The sequence below is a fragment of the Gavia stellata genome, chromosome 15 (assembly GCF_030936135.1).
Source record: "Gavia stellata isolate bGavSte3 chromosome 15, bGavSte3.hap2, whole genome shotgun sequence".
Lineage (NCBI taxonomy): Eukaryota > Metazoa > Chordata > Aves > Gaviiformes > Gaviidae > Gavia > Gavia stellata.
Window position 1 is genome coordinate 23,336,380 of NC_082608.1, and position 20,019 is coordinate 23,356,398.

The window sequence follows — 20,019 nt, forward strand, 5'->3', positions numbered from 1 at the left end:
ACTGTGAGATGCTGGCTTGTGCAGAGCTGTTTTCTGGTAATGCTGTTTTCAGCGGGGCAAGGCGCTGCCCAACTTCCCAGGGAGGTGAAGGTCTCCAGAGCAGTCAGGGCCTTTCCCAAGCTCGTTCCCTGCACGTCTGAGATCCAGACCCGCTAAAGCAGATGGGACTCCTGCACCCATAAAGGTGATGGCAGTGACTGCGCGCTGTCGCACAGGCGGGGTTCGACTTTCTGCTTGGTGTCTCACTCTTCGCTTGCTTTAAAAAAGACGGTGGCAGGTTTCACCACCACTGGCTTCTATTTTTTTAAGATAGAAATTGTTTTTTCTTCTAATTAGCTGGTTTTGGTAACATTATTCTCTTTCCTAGTGCTGCTACATTTTGTTACCAAAAGCACAAAGCCACAGGTTTCATGATTTTATCAGTCATCCCCGCCTGCCCCCTGACCGCGGGCACTTCTCAGCCACTTGGAGCCCAGAAGCGGGGCCTCTGGCTGGAGCTGCTAAATCGGATAAAGTGACCAAACGCCAAAGTAATAAACGTATTAGTAAAAGCATTCATATTTAGGAAGAAAAGATGCTAACGTCTGGCAGAGGGTCATCTCAATTCTGTTGAGCAAGAAGCTTGTTGGGAGATAACTAGAGACCTGGATGGAGTTGCAGGGTTTTTCAGATCTGTTCAAGAAAGCAAAGGAATAGAAGCTAGAAGTTCACAAACAGTTCTTTTGCTGTTGAACTTCTTGTTTTATTTATCTGAACACTTGCCTCTATAGTTAACTGCACAAAAGCCAGATAAACTTCCCCTGCCTTAGGAAGATAGGCAACTGAGGATGGCTTTATCAGCTAGCGGCACATTCATAGCCAGCATTTTCTTTTTTGTCAATGAGAGCAGCAGCACAGATACGCTCTGACCACACTCTGAAGCAGGGCCATCTTGGAAATAAGTGTCATTAATGCAAGATACATGCAGGATTATTATTGTTTTTCTGCAGCCTTTTGTTAGATGACAGGACTCCCCACCAGCTTTTGCATCAGGGCTGGAGCTCCGCGGCATTCCTCTCGTAACCTGTGCCTGGTGCTTTCTTTTCACTGCTTGAAGTCCTGCTTTTCCTTTCAGGAAAATTAAAGGAATAAACAGGTTTATGTAGAATAATCCAGTTAGGAGCTAGCACAGAGTGTATTCGTGCATATATATGCATTCTGAATCTGAGCTGCAAGGGCAGCGACTGCCTGGTAGCCAAGGTTACCTTAGGAGCCGTGCCCCAGACGAGCTTGAGCTGGGTGAGAAATAAAAGACAGCAAAAAAACCCTCTGAAAATGGATTTACCTACATTTCCACGTGGACGGATTGTCTCATCTTCAAATGCAAATAGTCTGCAAGTCAGGGAGAACATTTTTTCTGTTGGGCTCGTCACAAACAAACAGTTGAATTGTTTCCAGGGTGTTGCTCTGTGTCCTGACCCTTGCCAGCTTCTCTTCTTCCACAACATTCTTCCAAGGCTGTGCTCTCACTCAGATTTCAGCAAGTTGAAGGGCGGGCAGCGGCGGGGTTTGCCATCGCTCCGTTCCATTGTGGGCCACCAGCAGCTTCAGCAGCACACGTGGCTGCTCACCTGTGGCCATGTGCGCTGAACACATCCCCTGGCAGAGCGAGCGTTTGGAAGTGCGAGTGGGGGAGAAAAAAACCACGAGACAAACCGCCATTTGCTCCTCTGGTTTGGGAAGCTTTGCGCGCCCCGAACAAGAACCGTACCACCGGCTGTGGGACCGGAGCCCAACAGCACTCGCGACCGTCGCCAACAGTTCAGAGACCCTGCAGCCTTTTGAGGCGCCCGGTGGGAGAGGGCATAGAGGTGCGCTGCTGCTGCAGCAGAGGTTTGGCTGTGGCTGGGTGTAGTGCGCTGCCTCCTGCTCCAGCTTCTGCAGGATGCCCGGTAAGGGTGCCTGCTTTGAGCCCTGGGAGGAGACAGCACTTCGGGTGCAGTGCTGCAGCAGCAGCAGGTCAGCCGGGTGCCAGGGAAGCATGCGTCCTGCGCTGGGGGCACCGGTTGACGTTAGACCTCCTTCCCCAGCTCTGCGTTTGCTCTGTTCCCACAGCCGAGTGCGCCTGGCCCGTGGGCATGGTGTGAGGTGGGACCACCCTCCCCATGCCTCTTCCCCATCAGGGTGAGTGAGCTGGGGGTGAGCGACCCTTTCTGAGTCAGCGTCGTGATCACCTGTGGGCGCAGTTTTGGGCACAGCTGAACAAAAGCTGCTGTTCGGACAAGCAGCAATGGCCCTGGCACAGCTCGGGGGCAGCTGAGCTCGTGGGCTTCCCAGGGTCTGGGAGGGCATCAACCCCCCGTGGACCACCCACAGCCCCTCCTGCTTCCATAAGGACCCAGACCACGGCACGCTTCCTCCCCGGGCCCTGGGACCTCACGTTTAAACTAGTTCAAAGCAGCTGAACTTCGGAAGCACGCTGGGCCGCAGCCCGGTGGTGTGACCCCGGCGTCAGCGGGGGAAGCTGCCCCACGGCAGCTGGCAGCTCGCAGGGAGCCGGCACGGTGGTGCCGGCACGCGTGTCTGTGCATGTGCAGCCGTGCAGCTGACTGCACACAGGCCATCGCTGTCACCTCTCCTGACAGTGTCAGCTTGCAAAAGTCAGCCAGGTCTCAATCCTGTCTTTCTACGGGCTTTTTTGGCTACCTATCCTGAAAAAGGGAGCATCGGGGATTCTTTCTGTTTCAAAGGAGAGACCCTGTGTACAATTAAAACTTGTTTCTGGTAAACCTCATTCCAGGAAAGATGAGCTTTTAACAAAAAGCTTTTGACAGCTGCAGGGTATTTCATTTTTTTAATGCCGAATGAAAAATCAATACATTTTTCTAGGTTATACATATTCAGAACAGGCTTGATATTTCCATTATAATGGAAAATGGGTGTCTGCACATCTCGCCTGTCAGAGCTGCACCACCGCATTTTCCAAGCCACTGCTAAATATTTCAAACCTGATTTGATTGTGGTTCATGACAGCTAATGTTTCTCAGCTCTTGAGCCTGCCGGAGGGTGGGGAGGCAAGCGCACGCTCTTTTTCTCCCATCCCTACATTTCCGCCACCCCTGAAATGCCCCTTATCCCTTCGGATAAGAGATCTGGTTTGTTAAGGAAAATTGAGCTGAGAGAAGGAGAGGTGAGAGGTCTTGGGCTGTTCAAGCTGGCCTGGATCCAGCTGGGATTTGCTGACTTCTCCAACCCTCAAACTTTCTGGGTTTTGAGAGGGGCAGAAATGCGGCAGCGTGGTGCTGTGCGACAGCGTGCAGGGATTCAGGCACATTTCCAGTGTGTAACTGAGTCAGAGATTCCCTGACATCTGCAGATGTCAGATACTCATGATCTTCCAGACTCTTCTCCTTCTCTTACCGCCCCCCCCCCCCCATAGTGAATGTTTTCATTTTAAATCAAAAGGAAATGCCACTGTCTAAAATGATTTATTCATGAAGGAAGAAAAGACTCTTCCTAGGATTTTGCATGGGGCAGATTTAGGATGATGGAAGAGCGGGCTTCTTGGACTCTGTGTGCCCCGCAGGTACACTTGCTCGCTCTTGGTATTGACCTGAACCCCGGTGGTTAGAAAATTCCTTAAAGAAAATTGATTAATAAAGCATCATGGCCTCGTGGATGGCACTCCGGCATGGGCACCCATGGGCAGGTTGTGTTGTTTGTATTTCAATGGGACACGATCCCCTCCGTGCAAATACCGCAGCAACAGCTCTTGCACCTGCCCTGGCGAGCTCCCCGCAGGGGGTGAAGCCCACTGACCCTTCATGAGCTCATAAACCCCATGTAGGTGGGATTTCTGGAAGCCAAAGACTCCAGTCTAGCACCTACATCCTCTGGGCATGGGCTGCAATAGCATCTCTGGCCTTCCAGAGCCCCTTACAGAGGTTCCCAACCCCATCGCCTCTTACAAAACATCCTCTATGGCAGATCTCCACACCTCTGGGTTCAGCGCCCCGTCACACTCTCCGAAAATCCTGGTCAGAGTCCTTGGCCTGCGGAGACTCCCACTATACTGCTGAAATACTGCAGGGGGCTTCTCAACCGCTGGGTATCAGCCCCGACTGGGACACTGCTTAGGATGTACGGTTTTAAGCTGAGTACCTTTTTAACTACAAAGCGACTGGTGGAGTTTTTATCAGTCTGCTTAAGGAAAATGCAGTCAAGCTGTTAGGTGAATGAGTCCTAACAAAGAGAGGGTATGGCCTCAAGGAGGTATGGTCAAACAGTAACAAAAGGGTCATGGTGGTTTGGAAATAAATTCCCTACATCTTGCTGACCATGGCCTCATTCAGCCTTCAGGAGCAGGTCGCACGAGGCAGTCTTCACACTCAGCTGCAGGTCTGTCCTACAGGGCTCTTCGGCCCTTAAGTGAAAGAAAGTGGTCAGCTCTGCTCAAACGCAGCGTGGGAACAACGTGACACCAGGATTTGCAGGCAATTTCAATGGAAGCTCAAAAGCCCCTAGTTGCATGTACAGCTGATTGAGGGGAAAAGCAGACCTTTCCCTGCCAGATGTGATGCTGGCCTTGTCCTCTCAGAAGGATGCCCCAACGAAATGCGGGAGGATAGATGGTTGGGTGCCATTCACACATGCGTTCGCTCCCCAGACCTGCCGTCGCGCCTCAGAGCTGCCACTGCGACTCAGCAGCTGCAGAGCTGCCATCACAGAGCGTGGGTGCAAACCTTTCGGGAACAGGAGCTCTGCTGCTTTTTATTTTCAGCGTTGGAGGATCTCATTGTTAGAAGCCGGGTCAGATCGCATGCTCGCGCCCTGCGGGCAGCCCGTTGGAGGCTGGTTCTCAGCAGTTCAAAGCCCTCTGCACTTCACTTGGCCAGCTGAGGAGTGGTGCGGCTGAGGACGCTCTCCCGACCGTCCCTGGGGTCAGCTTAAACACTGACGGCTGCGAGACAAGTTAGGCTGAGTGTAGCGAGCGGAGTTGCATCCAGCCTTCCAAAAACGTCTGCTGGAGGAGGATCACGAGGCAGCCAGGAGTTAACACTTCCCCTTCCCTGAGTCTCCGCGCCAGGCGGCTGGGTCCCCGGGGCCTGCGGGTGCAGGGAGCTCCCAGGGTGTGCCGGGGAGAGGAGCAGGAGGATTGTCCTCGGCAAAGGCCCCGGGAGCGAGGAGCCAAGTAAGGGTGGTACGAGGGGCTTTCCCAGCTGATTCGGAGCCTCCTCGGGCAGATGGGTCTTGTGCTCTGCTCCCTTCCCGTCCTGCTTGGAAAAAACTCTCCGCAGGAAAAAATCAGCTCAGTCCGGAGGGGGGAGGAGAAGGGTTTGAACCATGCATGTCCTTTTTGGAGCCCGCCTGCCCAGCACAGGGGCATTTGAGCCAAGGAGGCAGATCGTGCCCTCGCAGGGACGCGTTTCGAGGGTCAGGGCTTGGTGCGAGGGTCTGCCGGGGACCCCCCGGGCCGGCGGTGGGACGGGCTGCGCCTGCGAGCGCAAGGGGCGGCAGGCCCAGCGGGGCAGGAGGATTCGCCGTTTGTGGCCTTGTTTTTTAATCATTTTCTACCGTTATTGGTATTCATAGCTCACATTTTTCCGGTTACTGTCATCCTGGGCTTTCATCCATTTTAAAGAGCTATTTTTTCCCGTGTTGATGATGATGATGGTATAAAGACAGATGGTGTAACTGCTTATGAATGTCCTATTTTGCTCCCCTCGAACCAGACAGCGCACTTGAGGACGTGTATTATTTCCACATGCGCAGGTTAGCGCCCAGACAGCCTCTGAGCCCGGCGGCCGGCTCGCCCTTCCTCCTCCTCCCATGCCGATGCTGACACCTCCGGGTCGCAGCCGGGAGTGCCGCCGGGCCGGGCACCCTTTGTTGTTCGCCCGGGCCGGGGGGGCTCCGGGCCGGGCCCTGGCCGGGGGGCGGCCGCTGCCGGCGCGGGCTGAGCGGGGGCCCGGGCCCGGCCCTGAGGGAGCGCCTGAGCCGCCGGAGCCAGCTGGGTGTCGGGGGGAGCTTAACATGAAGGTTTGAAGAAAATAATGGAAGCCCCTGAATGAAGGTTTTCAGTAAAACCGCCCCGCGCGGCAGCAGTTTGAAGGCGGGGGGGGGGGGTGTGTGTGTTTTTTCCCCAGGGTGGGAAGAATTTTGGAATTTTAATTTCTGAACCGTGAATCCCGCTGCGGAGTCCACAGCCCGTCTCTCCAGCAGGCCGGAGCACTTGTCTCACAAGGCAGGCTGCTCATCTCACCCCGGCATCAGTACTTCGTGTCTTCCCGCACGAGGTGCCTTTGCCTAGCGACGCCACCCATCGCATCTCTTACTCCGCGGTCCTGTTTTCCCAGGAGAAGACCACTGGGATCCCTGCAGCTCTCAAGCGTTTCCAGCTTTTAAAAGAGTGAAAGAGGGGGAGAGTGTAAATCACAGTGCTTCCACGTAATATCAGTGCTGATCTCGATGCTTTTACAAGTTCCTCCCTGATTTAAGTTGTCACGTTCTCAAAGGGCACTGCTGAGTATCTGCAATCTCCTAATATATATTTTTAATCCTGATTTCTAGCCCTGTCTTTGTGAGGGGGAGGATGGGAGGTGGTGCTTTAACTGGTTAGGTAGTTCAGATAAAACCTCAGGATAGCCTAGGATTTACCATGATCAGATAATGCAAGTTAAAATTATGAACTATCCTGCCTAAAAGAGGATATAATGGCTTAAAAGTACCCTTTCTTCCCAGTGTTGATGTAGCCCCCGTCAATTATATGGTAGCTGTCGAGCTGCACACACTATACATAAACACCCAAGATATTAGATGATAATGCAGCTGTTATACCCTGGTGTAGGAGGTCTGGCAGCTGCAGCTATCTCGCTCCCAGTATCCCACCTGACGAGCGTGCTTCTGCATGGAGCTGCACCGCACCGTGTCGACACGCTCCGTGCCACCGGCCTCGGCGAGCTGGTGCTTTGGTTAATGGGTGGGGCAGTGGCACTTTGTGTTCTGTTCTGAGCTTTCAGCGCTTCACTGAGTATTTTTTCTCCTTCATGCTTTGGCACCTATATGATACTGCCTGTGTGCTCAAACTCTTCCTGTGACTGGGATGAAAATAAGACACCCAGCAGCTTCCTTCCGTGCCTTGTGTCAGGGCTGTGTCCACAGAAGACAGTGATGCTCCTTGATTTGTCTGAGCAGAAGTGAGGGGTGGTGTGTCTGTGGTGAACCTGGGGGTCTCGGTGACCAGGGTCAGTACTACACGGTGCCGTTCAGTCTGAAGAGCTTGAGATGGGGATGAGGAGGAAGGCTGAGGCTGAAGGTGCTGGAGGCTCCGGTCAGTCCCTGACGCTTCTCTAATCCATGGCATGGTTGGGTAGAACGTTCTCATACCAGACAAATGTTTTACTGTACATTACACCGCAGGGGACGGCCGTAGCTGTAAGTGGTAGAGGCAGGCAAGATTCTTCATTTCGTCTTCATCTTCCATTGTTTTCCTCTGTAGATTCTCTCTTGACCAGCTAGCAGGTAGCTGTTGGGAGAACACTGGTTGACATTGATATCTGCCACTCAACACTTGTGTTTTAGGATTGGCTGTTGCTCAATGGTAGTTACTTGCTCTTCTGACTTCCATTTTTATGTTACACTTTCTGCTTCTCTTGTTTCAGAAGAATCCGTTGAAGATGTAGAAGGGCCCAATGAAACAGCCGGTGATGCTGAAGAGCCTGCCAAGGAGCAAGAAAGTGGAGGGGACAAGGACCAGAGTAAATGGACAGGTGGGTTTTGGTCCCTCTTTTTCTTTAAATCCAGGAAAGGGAAGCGGGAAGTTGCAGAGCAGCAGTCTGCAAAACTCTTTCCTTAAATGACTCTGCCACGCAGCACTGTCAGCATGATGTGTCGTCCTCTGTGAAGTCTTTGGGTGTAGCTTCGTGACACACTTGCGTAGTTTGAGCCTGGTCGGTCATGCATCCCTGCTCCCAGCCCCGGGCTCACGCTGAGGCAGTGGGTCGGAGCTCCCCTGTGCTCATGGTGCTGGACCTGACCCACACAGTGGGAATCGGCAGCTGGGAGGGGAGGACGGAGAAGGGGACTGCCGCTCCTGGCAGCAGCCAGCACTTAGGGTGGATTAAGCATATCATGAAATCCCACCCTATGTTGTTAAGACTTGAGAGACTGTTAGCCTGCTCTTTCATCATGGTCCTGGGTCTGGTAGCAAGATCTTGATGCAGAAAGGCAGAGCAGAGAGGCAGACCCTGTGTTCATGCTCTGTTAACTGCTCACTTTCTGCTGGAACCATGACATCATGAAACGGAAACTGCAGATGCGCAACAATACTTATGTTGTGGCAGTGGAATCTGAAAGGTTTCTCTTTGCAAAATCCTTAGATGGATTAATTATGAAGGTATTAGGTTACTCTGTCTTCCTAGAAGAGGGTTGCTATCTTGCAGAGGTGAGTGGGAGGAATCTTTTAAATATTCCTTGCCTTTGAGCAGAAAGCAGCTGCAAGATTGTCATCCTCTGGAGAGGGCCATTCCCCTCCTCAGCTGGCACTTGCTGGCTGCTTCAGCGTAGGTGTGGAAGTGGCGGCGCTGGAGGCAGTACTCATTTTCCTTGAGCCAGGACAGAGCAGTTCTGACTCCCCGTTTCTGTTTCTGCACGGTAGCCCAGTCAGTTTGCAGACTTACGGTTGCTTGGTATGATGCCTCTCTCAGTCTGCACAGAGACCCTTCTTCTAGGCAGCCTTCTCCTGCCGTGTTTGTGGTTGCCTCTTAGTGAACCACAGCAAAAGAGGTATTTCGGCTTACATAGTCTTCAAAAGGATGAAATGTGGTCTTTCACCTCAATACAGTTTTAACCTCAACCATTGGAAGATGTGTCCAAACTGGTGAAGAAAGCAAGCTGTGCTTTAATGCTTGTTGAAGCTCATGTTCTCAATCTAGACTGCACTTGCTGAGGTTGCTCCGTGTGTCGCTCCCCATCACAGACCCATTCTTCAACCCAGAGATGCAGATTTTGCTTGGCTGTAGGTGATTTTTAGTCTCTTGTTGCATGGATTGTGTGATCCTAAGCAAAAGCACACTTCATGAAGTGTCACAGAAAGACACAGGTATTGCGTATTTACCAAATCTCTTAAAGGGTAAGTAGGGCCCTTTGTCCAAACCTGAAGCACTTACAAAAGCTGATCTATGTGAAAAGATTACTTTTACATGTTAAGACATTTAAGAAAAAATGAAGAACCTATTTTTTAAATCCTTTACTATCCAGAAACTCTAAATTTGGGTGGCTTTGTTTCTTCATCCTGCTGGTGAAATTCCTAACCCATTTTTGGTGTTTGTCAGTCAAACAGCAGATAAGAAATGGACAGCTTCATTGAGTCTTCAAAGAAAAACACACAAAGGAGAGCGCAGACTATGTGCATAAGCCCCCAGGGCTCTGGACAAGCCTTGTCCAGAGCCGCTGCAAGGCTGAAGAGTACAGCCTCAGCAAGATGTATGCACGTGCTGTTGTTGAATTCAGGTCCTGCTTTCAGACATGTAACAACATTACCCCTGAACTTCTAAGCAAAAAAACCGTTATCCACTGTTTATGAACAGTGGATACGCAAAACAGGTACCACACCTCGGTCTTCTATTGTTTTTGCTTTCAAGCTCCCTTGAGGAACATGGCTACATTGCTGTGTCCTTCTGGACCTCAGACATAGAAAGGAATGGAAACTAGGTGAGGTTATTCATGACAACCACAGAGGAGCAGCGTCTGCATGTACAGAAAAATCAAAACACCGCGGTACACATTGAGGTGTAACCAGGGAGGGAAATGGGCAGTATCAAGGAAGTACTCACTTGCTCTAAGAGAAGCCTGCAAGAAAAGAGCTGGTCTGCAGCTCAGCCCAGTGGGAAGGCTGTCAACCACGGTGTCAAGAAAGCCAAAGAGCATAACACCTTCTTTGCGTTCGTCTTCACTAAACAGACCGACTGCATGAGAGACCAGAGCAGCCTGTGTCAGCGGACTGTGGGGAGAGCTCGTCCTCCAACTGTGAAGGAACAGGCTGCAAAGTACTTCGTTAAGCTAAACGTTGTCAGATACGTGACCTGCTGCTTCTTACCTGGGTGTTTTGAGAAAGTGGCTGAAGCATCCCCAGACCTGTCAGCTGCTATCGCTTGTGAATTTACAGGAAATGGGGGAGGTACCGCGAGGGGACAGACATGGTGCTTATCTTTGACTAAAGGAGTAGCGGGGGAACCGCACACCTGCCAGCTCCGTTTGCCCCAGATTTTCCTGGGAATTGACCAAACAACTGTTTGTAAGTACTGACGGGAAGATAATGAGATGAGTAACAGTCGACACGTATTTGTCGAGAACAAACCACGACAACACGACCCAGTTTCCTTCTGTGTGAAGAAGGTCTTGTTTGCAGTCAGTATGTCGTATCTTCTCCTTAGGAAGGCTTTCGACGCTGCTTTTCAGGAAAGTCTTGGAACAAAGCTCCAGCGTTATGGTATAGGTGAGAATATTATGGAATGGGTGCGTTTCTGCAGTGCTGGAAAGCTTCCTCTGGAAGATTGTGTCCATTTCTGAGCTTGGGGTGTCAAGAAAGTTGAGGAGCAATTTCAGAAAGCCCAAACAGCGTGGATGACCCAGAAGAGAGCATGGTCTGCGTAGCGTCAGCTGTGAGGAGAAAATGGAATGAACGGACTTATTTGACCCAAAAAGAGAAGACCAAAGGGGAGGACAAGATAAGCCTTCTTGTGCATAAAATGCTTCTGAAAGGAAGGAAATAATTTGTTCTCCGTGTTCAGGTTATAGACAAGAAGAAGTAATGGGCTTAAATTGAAGGGAGAAAGATTGAGGTTAGATAATAAATAAAAAAAATTCTCCTGGTATGGCTTGTGAAGCACTGGAGTAGATTTTGTGGGGAGGTTCCTCAGAGGTCTTTCAAGAAGATTAGACGAGCTGCTGTCGGGAATAAAGTAGGCACAGTTTATCCTGCTTTGGATGGACCGGCTGACCTTCGGATGTTCCTCTGAGCCCTGCAATTCTGTGAAAGTGGGAGATAGGTGAGAAAGAAGTGCAGGCTCAAAGCCAGTAAATAGTCTGTTGAAGTAGAGGTTGATAGACCTGTTTTCTGTTCATCATGCTGCAATTTGATCATTACGTTCCTTAGCAATTTACTCACCTTTTGTGCCTCAGTTTCTTAACTGCACACTGGGTGATTATTTCTTCCACTTTCTTAAAGATTTGTGAGAGCTCTAACGAAATGTCGAGTATGTCTGCCAAGCTCCCTCTGCACAGACGCGTGAGTGATGAGTCAGGGTTGTTTGACTGCTCTACGGTACATGCGTCCGCACGTGGCAGGCTGCACCGGTGTCAGTGTTAGCACTGAAAGGAAAAACCTCTCTGATTTCATTGTAAAGCTGTCGAAGTGTCTCAGTTGCAAAGTAAATTTATTGATTTGCTTTTTTATTTATTTTAAAACTGAATAATCTTAAGCAGAAACATTTTTTTAGGTAATACTTTCCATTAAAATATACGTGTGGAAAACTCCGTCCCAAATAAGGATTCATTTTACCTTGATTTTCTCATACATCTTTGTGGCTCCTAAAAGATTTCTGGAAAGCGGCTGTGCCGACTGCTTTCGGTAGTGCTGGCACTGCCTCTGTTTGCCTCCTAACAGGCAGCGGTGCTGCTCAGGCACTAACACTGTTGTGTGACTCCTGAAATACAGTGTGAAGAGGAAAGGACTGATGTTCCCTGTTTCTAGACGGGATCTCTTCGCGTTCTCTTTTTCCTCTGCCTCCGGCAGTGGGATTAAGGGGCTCCCAAGCGCCGTTCGGAGCAGCCCCCTCGCACCAGAGCTGCCTCTGCCCTGCTGCTTCCCTCTTTCTGCTCCAGAGCCGTCCACCTCCGTGCCGGAGAAGGGAGATGCTCTTTGCCCGATGGCTGAGCTTCAGAAATTATCTCATCGTGACTAACGTGAGATTTATCACAAGCAAACCAGCAAGGAGGAAAGAAATCATGGCTATTCCCGACTCCTTTTTTAAGGCAGGATGTAAATGATTAATATTCAACCCATTGGTTTCCAGCTAAAGCCTGGATCAGTATGAGACTTTGGAGATTTGGGGTGGGGCTTACATGTATTTTCTGGCTAGAGAGAAGCACTTCATCTGCAGTGACCCAGCTATGAAAGAGACTTTCTTAATGCACTGGCAGTTGTATAGATACAGAATATCAGATTTTTTTCCACAAAAACAAGAAACAAACTCTACTTAAAATATAGATTGAAATGAAATATTTCTAGAGGACTAGCCTGAAGGGCTTTTATTTTTTTTAATGATTTTTTTTTTTTAATCCATGATGCTCACCTAACATAGAGCAATTAGTGCAATGGAGCGTCCCTGATTCGAATCCGTGGTAGATTGCTATTAAAGGAGGTATTAATGGGCTGCCGAGAGCTGGGAAATTGTTGCAGAAAAGTGTGTTTATGGAGTATGGTGCTGGCAGGCATGATTTCAATCGGATTTGACATGTTTAACATAAATGTATACTGCACAGCTCCTGCAGTTTATGAATAATTCCTACAGGCCCACTGCCTTTCTAATTACTGAAATTGAAAAAAACAGGTCAGGCACATCCTGACGGAAATCTATTACTGCCCCTCCCCCACTGCCGCTTTTTTCTGTTTTTTTAATATAGCGTTTGTTGAGCACTTAATGGCTGGGGTATTCTGTGGGCAGAGTAAAGACGAGGGCCAGAGTGGGCTGGGAGGAAGGGGACAAGGGGCGCGATGGAGCGGCTCTTGACCCTGGCTTCTGTGTGACGGAAAGCTGGGAGAGGGGTTGGGAAGGCTGGCTGTAATTGTGCTTTTTTCCTGAGGATTTACAAAGCACAAAAGGCTCCCAGGCGCCAGCTCAAGCCCAGGAAAACAGCCGGGCCGGGTGCCTCCGTGCTGCGGCTCGCTGGGGAGGCTGGGCTGAGAGCGGGGCGCACGCCTGGCTCCCCGGCAGTGCCCGCCGGTGCTGGGTTTCTGGTCTCTGGGGGGGCAAAGGGGAGGCGATGGCCCAGCGCTGGCTCCGAGAGGAACCCGAGGGCCTGTCAGCCCTTCCCCGGGGCAGGCCGTGGGATACTCCCCGGGCTCTGCCCGCTGGCTGCAGCCGGCCGGCCACGGGTGCTGCTCCAAGCCACGGCCCCGGAGCATCCCCGGTCGTCCTCTGCACAGCATCCTGGCCTGGCTCCGCCAAGCTTGCCCCGTCCTGGCCCTCTCCGCTCTGGTGGGGCTGTTGAGCCCAGCCACGTGCACAGCGTCTTTGATTCTTCCTTGCGGTCAGCTTGATCGGTTTTGTGACTCTTTTTTGAACTTTTTCTGTTTGTACCTAGTGAAGTAGGGCTACTTAAAAACCAGAAAGCAGCAAAAATACCGCTCTGGCCCAAGTGGAACAATTGTTGACTTCTAGCTGGGAGAAATGGCCCTGCACGCCCCCAAACCAGAGCCAGACCCCCTGCCTGCACGGCTCCCTCACAGCTCTTGGCTGCCTTTGCCAGCTGCTGATCTTGAAAGCTCGTGCATGTCATGTTCACCCCAGTAAAACCCGGTTGCTCCCTCCCCGGCAGCGATAGCACACACTAAAACCCGCCCGTGCGGCAGTCCCTGCTTCCTGGGACATCCGGGAGCGCAGAGGGGCCATCTCAGTGGCGCTGCTGGGTGAATTGCTGTGCTGCAGCGGAGCGTGTCCCATGGCTCCTTTGCTGCTTTCAGATGCTTTTCACGCATGTCCTTCAGTGAGTGGGTCTCTGCCATCATCTCTGCTGTCTCCACTCTCCGTGTTTGCTCTTTCCTCACCCATAGTTTCTGCTCGCCAGGTAGCTGTGTGCTGCCCGGCAGCAGTGGTGATCCCTTCTTGCTGGTTTTAAAGAGTTAGCTGAATTACTGTTGTTTAGACCATCTCCCAAGCTCAACACATGAATTTAATGAATTGGTTGATATGGACTCTCATGGTAGGTTACTTGAAATATTTATTCAATTGAGTTGGACAGTAATGTTCACACGGATTGATAGCTGGCTCAAGAACCATATGAAATAGGTAAATATAAAACATTATTGCTTGTTTCCTTTCAGCCACTTTGTAATTTAAAAAAACCCAAGATTTCCCATGGTTCTAAAGATATAATCTTGGACACCATTGCTGGAAGAAAAGGTGCAGTGCTTTAGGATACCACTTTGCAAACGTGGGTCATGCTGGGCACAAGAAGGGATGATTTTCTACTCACCCCGTCTTTCCTTCTGCCCGGCACAGGTCTCTAACTCAGAGGGGCAAAGAGGGAGCTGTTGCTCCCGGGGCAGGGAAGGGTCCTGGCTTTGGTCCAGGCCTTTTCTTTCAGGTACGTTTGCCAGAGCATTTTGCTACTCGTGTGCCAAGGTCAGCTTCTGCTGCAGTCACAGAATCACAGAATCATTAAGGTTGGAAAAGACCTGTAAGATCATCCAGTCCAACCATCACCCCAACCCCACCATGCCCACTAAACCATGTCCCGCAGTGCCACGTCCACACCTTCCTTGAACACCTCCAGGGATGGTGACTCCACCACCTCCCTGGGCAGCCTCTCCCAGTGCTTCACCACTCTCTCAGGAAAGAAATTTTTCCTAATATCCAGCCTGAACCTCCCCTGGTGCAACTTGAGGCCATTTCCTCTTGTCCTGTCACTTGTCACTTGGGAGAAGAGGCCAACACCCACCTCCCCACAACCCCCTTTCAGGCAGTTGTAGAGAGCGATGAGGTCTCCCCTCAGCCTCCTCTTCTCCAGACTGAACAACCCCAGCTCCCTCAGCCGCTCCTCATCAGACTTGTGCTCCAGACCCCTCACCAGCTCCGTCGCCCTTCTCTGGACACGCTCCAGCACCTCAATGTCCTTCTTGTAGTGAGGGGCCCAAAACTGAACACAGCATTCAAGGTGCGGCCCCACCAGTGCCAAGTACAGGGACACGATCCCTTCCCTACTCCCGCTGCCCACACTATTTCTGACACAGGCCAGGATGCCGTTGGCCTTCTTGGCCACCTGGGCACACTGCCGGATCATCTTCAGCCGGCTGTCAACCAGCACCCCCAGGTCCTTTTCCGCCGGGCAGCTTTCCAGCCACTCGTCCCCATGCCTGGAGCGTTGCATGGGGTTGTTGTGACCCAAGTGCAGGACCCGGCACTTGGCCTTGTTGAACCTCATACAATTGGCCTCAGCCCATCGATCCAGCCTGTCCAGATCCCTCTGCAGAGCCTTCCTGCCCTCCAGCAGATCAACACTCCCGCCCAACTTGGTGTTGTCTGCAAACTTAATGAGGGTGCACTCGATCCCCTCATCCAGATCATCGACAAAGATATTAAACAAGATATTGAACTCATTTTGGACTGCTACCACTATTCTCCAGGTCCACCTCTTGGCAGACTGTAGTATAGATGGACCTTGTGGTCCAATTTTCACAGCCCTAGCCCTAAACCTGGTGATACATCATACATATATGCTAAACCCATCTACACTGCAGACTTGCTAGTGCCAACCACACTTCTGTTCTTCACCTGTGCAGAGATACACTAGGGACAACAGTCCTGCCCAGTTTTAGTCTCGATTCTCCTAAATGCAGTCAGTTCTGAATTTTGATTTGAAACAAAATGCATCCTTTTCCTATTCTTTGTTAATATCTTAAGAACACTTTAAACTGTGTTCTTAAAGATGAGTAGTGACAAAGATGGGAAAACATGGTACCTTTGTAACAGGCGCTTTGGAAAAAATGTATGATGGCAAGTAGCTCCTTTCTTCAGAGAAGGTTTATGCAGGAAAAGAACAAACTGCTTTTCGTTGTCAAAGACTGACTCTATCAATGATGGAAAGTTTTCCAACTGGTAGTTTGGTTAGTTGGAAGATCTGTATTACCAGCAAAGTGGTTTTATTTTTAATTTCTTGGAGACTAATTCAGGGAAAGCATTGGTCATTTTGTTGGGGGTTTTGTTGTTGTTGTTTTTGTTTTTAATGACATCCCTCACACATAGTTTGTTTCCTTTAGTAGGAAATGTAATGAACAGAGTCAGTTTCCTAGCAAAGGAAGCAAACAGGCCAGTTCTCCAATACTCCTCCCTGAACTCTCCCACCAGTTTAGCCAGGGCCTCCTCCAGGAGCCGGCGGGAGATGAGCTGATCTGCGGGGCCGCGGGGAAGATCCGTGGTGCTCATGATGGCAAGCAAAGCGCTGCCTCCACGTGCCCCTCGTGCCTAGCGTTTCACCGCAATGTTTTCTGGGTGCTCTGCATTTGTACAGAGCGTGGCAGCAAAGTCTGGTGGTGGCTGGGGCTTCTGGGGGCTGTAGTATGAATATTTAATAGTAATTCAGTTGTTCATACGCACTGCAGGCTGAAAGGTATGACACAGCGTTAGAAAAACAAATTATTTGACTATTTTCAGGGCCACATTTCTGAAAGGCAGCAGTAAAGGTCTGGGTACAAGAGTGTGCTTGCAAACCTCTATGTGCTTGCTTCTGTCTATCATGCGATCACGTTATTTATCAAATACAGTGTTGAAAAAATACTGTAGAGCAACAGGCAATATACAGGCCTGTTAGTACAGCTACAACATCGTATTAGAACGAATGGTTCCTTCAGGGAATAAGGAATGTAAACAGACAGCGTTTCAGAGAGAAACATTCGACCGCATATTATGAAGACGCGCGGTAACAAACGGGCGGCGCGGAGGCAGCACTGTGTGCCCAGGTGCCCTTTCGGGGAGCCCTGAGCGGGGCTCTCACCGCTTTCGCGTCACCACAGTCTCTCGTGGAGTTGCCTTCTCAGGGTTATTCTTGCTGTGTTAATACAAATTGTGTGTTTCTGTGGGATAGCAACTGTCTGCCAGAGAGGCTGAGAGCGAATCTTTGCGCGCCGTTATTCTGGGCTCCTGAGCTGCCGTTAATGGATCTGCGCAGGTAGGTCTGGCCTCGCCCCTCACCCACGGCAAAGGCTGCGTGAGCCTGAAAACAGATAAAACAGTCCGCTCCAGTCTCAGGATTTTGGGAGGAAAACCGCAGCCGTTTTAAGGATGTTCCTCTGCGAGACCCGTGCAGGGGTGACGGCTGCCGTCGCGGGTGTTTCCAGTGGCAGGGCTGTGCAGGCGCGGCAGGCAGGTCGGTCTGGACAAGGGCTCGTGATGCTGAGTAATTGCTGCAAGAAAACGTCAGGGGAAGTTTGAGGAGGGAGGCACCACCAAATATGGAATTTTATTTTCCATCGGGCAGTGAAAACACAGTTCCCTGGTCCCGCTGAAAACTTTTTCCCAGGCTGGCTGCTGAACTTAGTAGGAAGGGATTTTTTTCAGTAGGCTGGGGGCGGGGAGGGTGTTGTTTTTTAAATCAATGGAGATAGCAGAAACCCCACTGTAAATTTCTAGGGCAAGTGGCAAGCTGGTTTACGGAATGCAGGGAGATGAGAACCTCTGGCTTACGGAAAGCAGCATGAATTAATAATCATTTAATTGGCTTCTCCATTATGTTGCTGGGTTGGGAGATGGAAGTTTAGATGAAGGGGCTGTCAGTGGTACTTTAGCTAAAAGAATCTGATGGCTGGGAGGTGGGGTGGCGACTCCCCTCCCACAGGACGGAGAGCAGGCAGCTTCGGGGACCCTTGCCGGTTTCACCTCTGGACCTAGCAAAGGAAAGGATCCCGACTTCCGAGGAAGCGTCCCATCTCACCTCTGAAATAACGCCTGGGAGGATTTCTCCTCCTCCTCTGAAAAGCAGAAGCTGCCAAGGAGGAGCGCGAAGAGAAGCAGGTCCCCAAGAAGTGCTGTGGCGGGGCAGCACGCTGGCAGCGGTGCTGTCCCCTTGCGCTTGGCTTGCGGGTGCATTTGTTGAGAAACGCAGATTTTTCTCTCGGGTCGGCAAATCAGAACTAAATCCGTTTAAAGAGTCAAAAGATAGCAATACTAATTGATATGTAGTGATTCATCATACTTTGAACCCAGATTCCTCTTTCTTTTCTGCAAGGCCTGTGCCTCTCGAGTGTGGTCGTGGATGTGGTTAGGGCGCAGGCGTTGTGCTCCGCCTTCTCTGGTGCCAAGCTGCCGTTCGGGGCCGGGGCCCTTATGACATTTTCGACCGAGGACATTTCGTCCCATCCACCCGCGCAGACGCAAAGGTCCCGCACAACTGCTGGAGAGCTCTGCAGGCAGGCGCTGAGCTGCGTGTCCTCGTTTCTCCAGGCAGAAGACGGTTCTTAATTCCTCTGATCTGTGATATGGACTGAATGTGTCACTTCGTGTGTTTGGCTGTTTATCAACAATAAACTTCGGTCTCCGTGTTAAAATTCCCACTTGAGCTGTCAACTCAAAAAATACTACTTAGAACAAATATGCAGTATGTGTTTTTCAGAACTCTGCAACAAACCAGTTATTCTGGGGTCTGGCCAATCATTAATAATTCTGGTTTTGAAGGATTAAAGTTATGGGTTGGATCAAGTGCATTTAATAAAATTTGACACTTTGGAGATGGTGAGTGAAAGCAAATTTTAATTATCTTTTACTTTTCCCTAATTCTAAGCAGGCTGCTTCCCAGTAGAAAGGAAATAAGAAAATAACCTCTCCTGACTCCAGAGGTGACAGCTAGTGTTCAGCAGCTACGGGGTAGTGGCAGTTGTGTTGCTGAATTTGGTCACTGCATCTGCAATCATCACTTTGGTGAGCTGCTAGAAGCAGTGCACAGTAAATTCGATGGCAGAGGGTGAGGACCAGGGGCTCCTCGAGCTCCTCGTACCTCGCTGTGTCAGCGCGGATCCCACTGCCGGTGGGCACAATTTTGTAAGTGTCCAGAGCTCACTTGGGTTTGTTAATGCAATTCTGTAGGTATTTCATGGTTCTCACTCTTGCCAAAACTGAAAGTGTTGTCATCCTTTATTTGGAAAGGTGACCCATATACATGAGCAGTGGTTTCTCTGGTCATCCCTTTTCCTCCCTCACGTCCCCTGCCCTGCTCGCAGGCTGGTAGTCCCAGCCCGGCTCGTGGCAGCGCTTGTCAGTAGTTTTGTGGAGCAGATGACACCCAAAGGTTTGAAGTGGCAGTTGACAGATACAGAGCCTGGAGAGACCCTGTCTGGACCACATAGGAGACACGATCACCGTCTGGGGCAGAGAAGTCTAAGGGGACCCGAAGTGGTGGCTGGTGGTGTCGTCCCAGCCTGGTGCAGGGCTGGAGCAGAGCTCGCATGGCTGCGTGACCGTGCTGGCAGACCTGGGGTCTCTGGACGCTGCTCCCAATGACTGACTGCCTGATTGGGGCTGACGCTTCAATGTCCGAGGTCACACTGAGGAGAGGACAATGTCAATCAGCCATTAGCCTCCTTATTGGGGCCACTCACGTCACACAAGGCTTGGGCAGGGCATTTTAAGGCAGGGTGGTCCTCCGTCTGCCACGGTGCTGGCTTTCGGTGGTGGTCTCTGCCTCCCCAAATGCACTGGGAGGGACCGCAGGTGGGTCCGGGGTGGTGCCGTGTTTCTCATGCTCCAAGCACATTTTATTAGTAGGAAGTAAGGAAGGCCAGCTTTGGCCCTGGAGACATCTTTAACGACTTCCCAGTTCTGAACCCTAGGGGTGGCCTCGGGTTCAGCCAGCGGATCGACCTGAGAAGCAGCCCATCATTCTGTGCAGGGGGCAGAGCAGGGTCTGCATGGGTGTCCGTAATTCAGCACTGACACTGCAGACTTATTTTACGCAAAGAAACTCTAGGTTTGGATGTTTTAATGGAGTTGGCAGCACAGTGGGGTCCTGTGGTTTTGGTTTCAGATACAGCTGGACTTTACATCCGTGCATGGAGGCTGTGTAACCAACCAGGGCTGAAGTACCAGGCATGCGGCAGGGCAGCGCTACAGGGAAGGAAATCAACTCTAAGCAGGCTTTGGCATGGCCAAGTCTACCAGGAGAAATTTAGAAGCACCAGAGCTCTTCTGATCCCTGCCTCACTCTGGCAGTATTGTGATCTCTTTGCAATACCTGTTTCCCCTCTCCTGGAAGTTATTTTGCCTCTATTTA

General features: G+C 50.8%; 1 protein-coding gene across 1 annotated transcript in view; it reads left to right on the forward strand.

Moving 5' to 3' along the window:
* Nucleotides 1-20,019, forward strand: part of ZFHX3 (zinc finger homeobox 3) — a 112,619-nt gene that overhangs the window by 67,843 nt on the left and 24,757 nt on the right. The window contains exon 4 of the mRNA XM_059824871.1: nucleotides 7,641-7,736. Within this exon, the coding sequence (XP_059680854.1) occupies nucleotides 7,641-7,736 (96 nt within the window). The remainder of the gene's footprint in view (nucleotides 1-7,640; nucleotides 7,737-20,019) is intronic.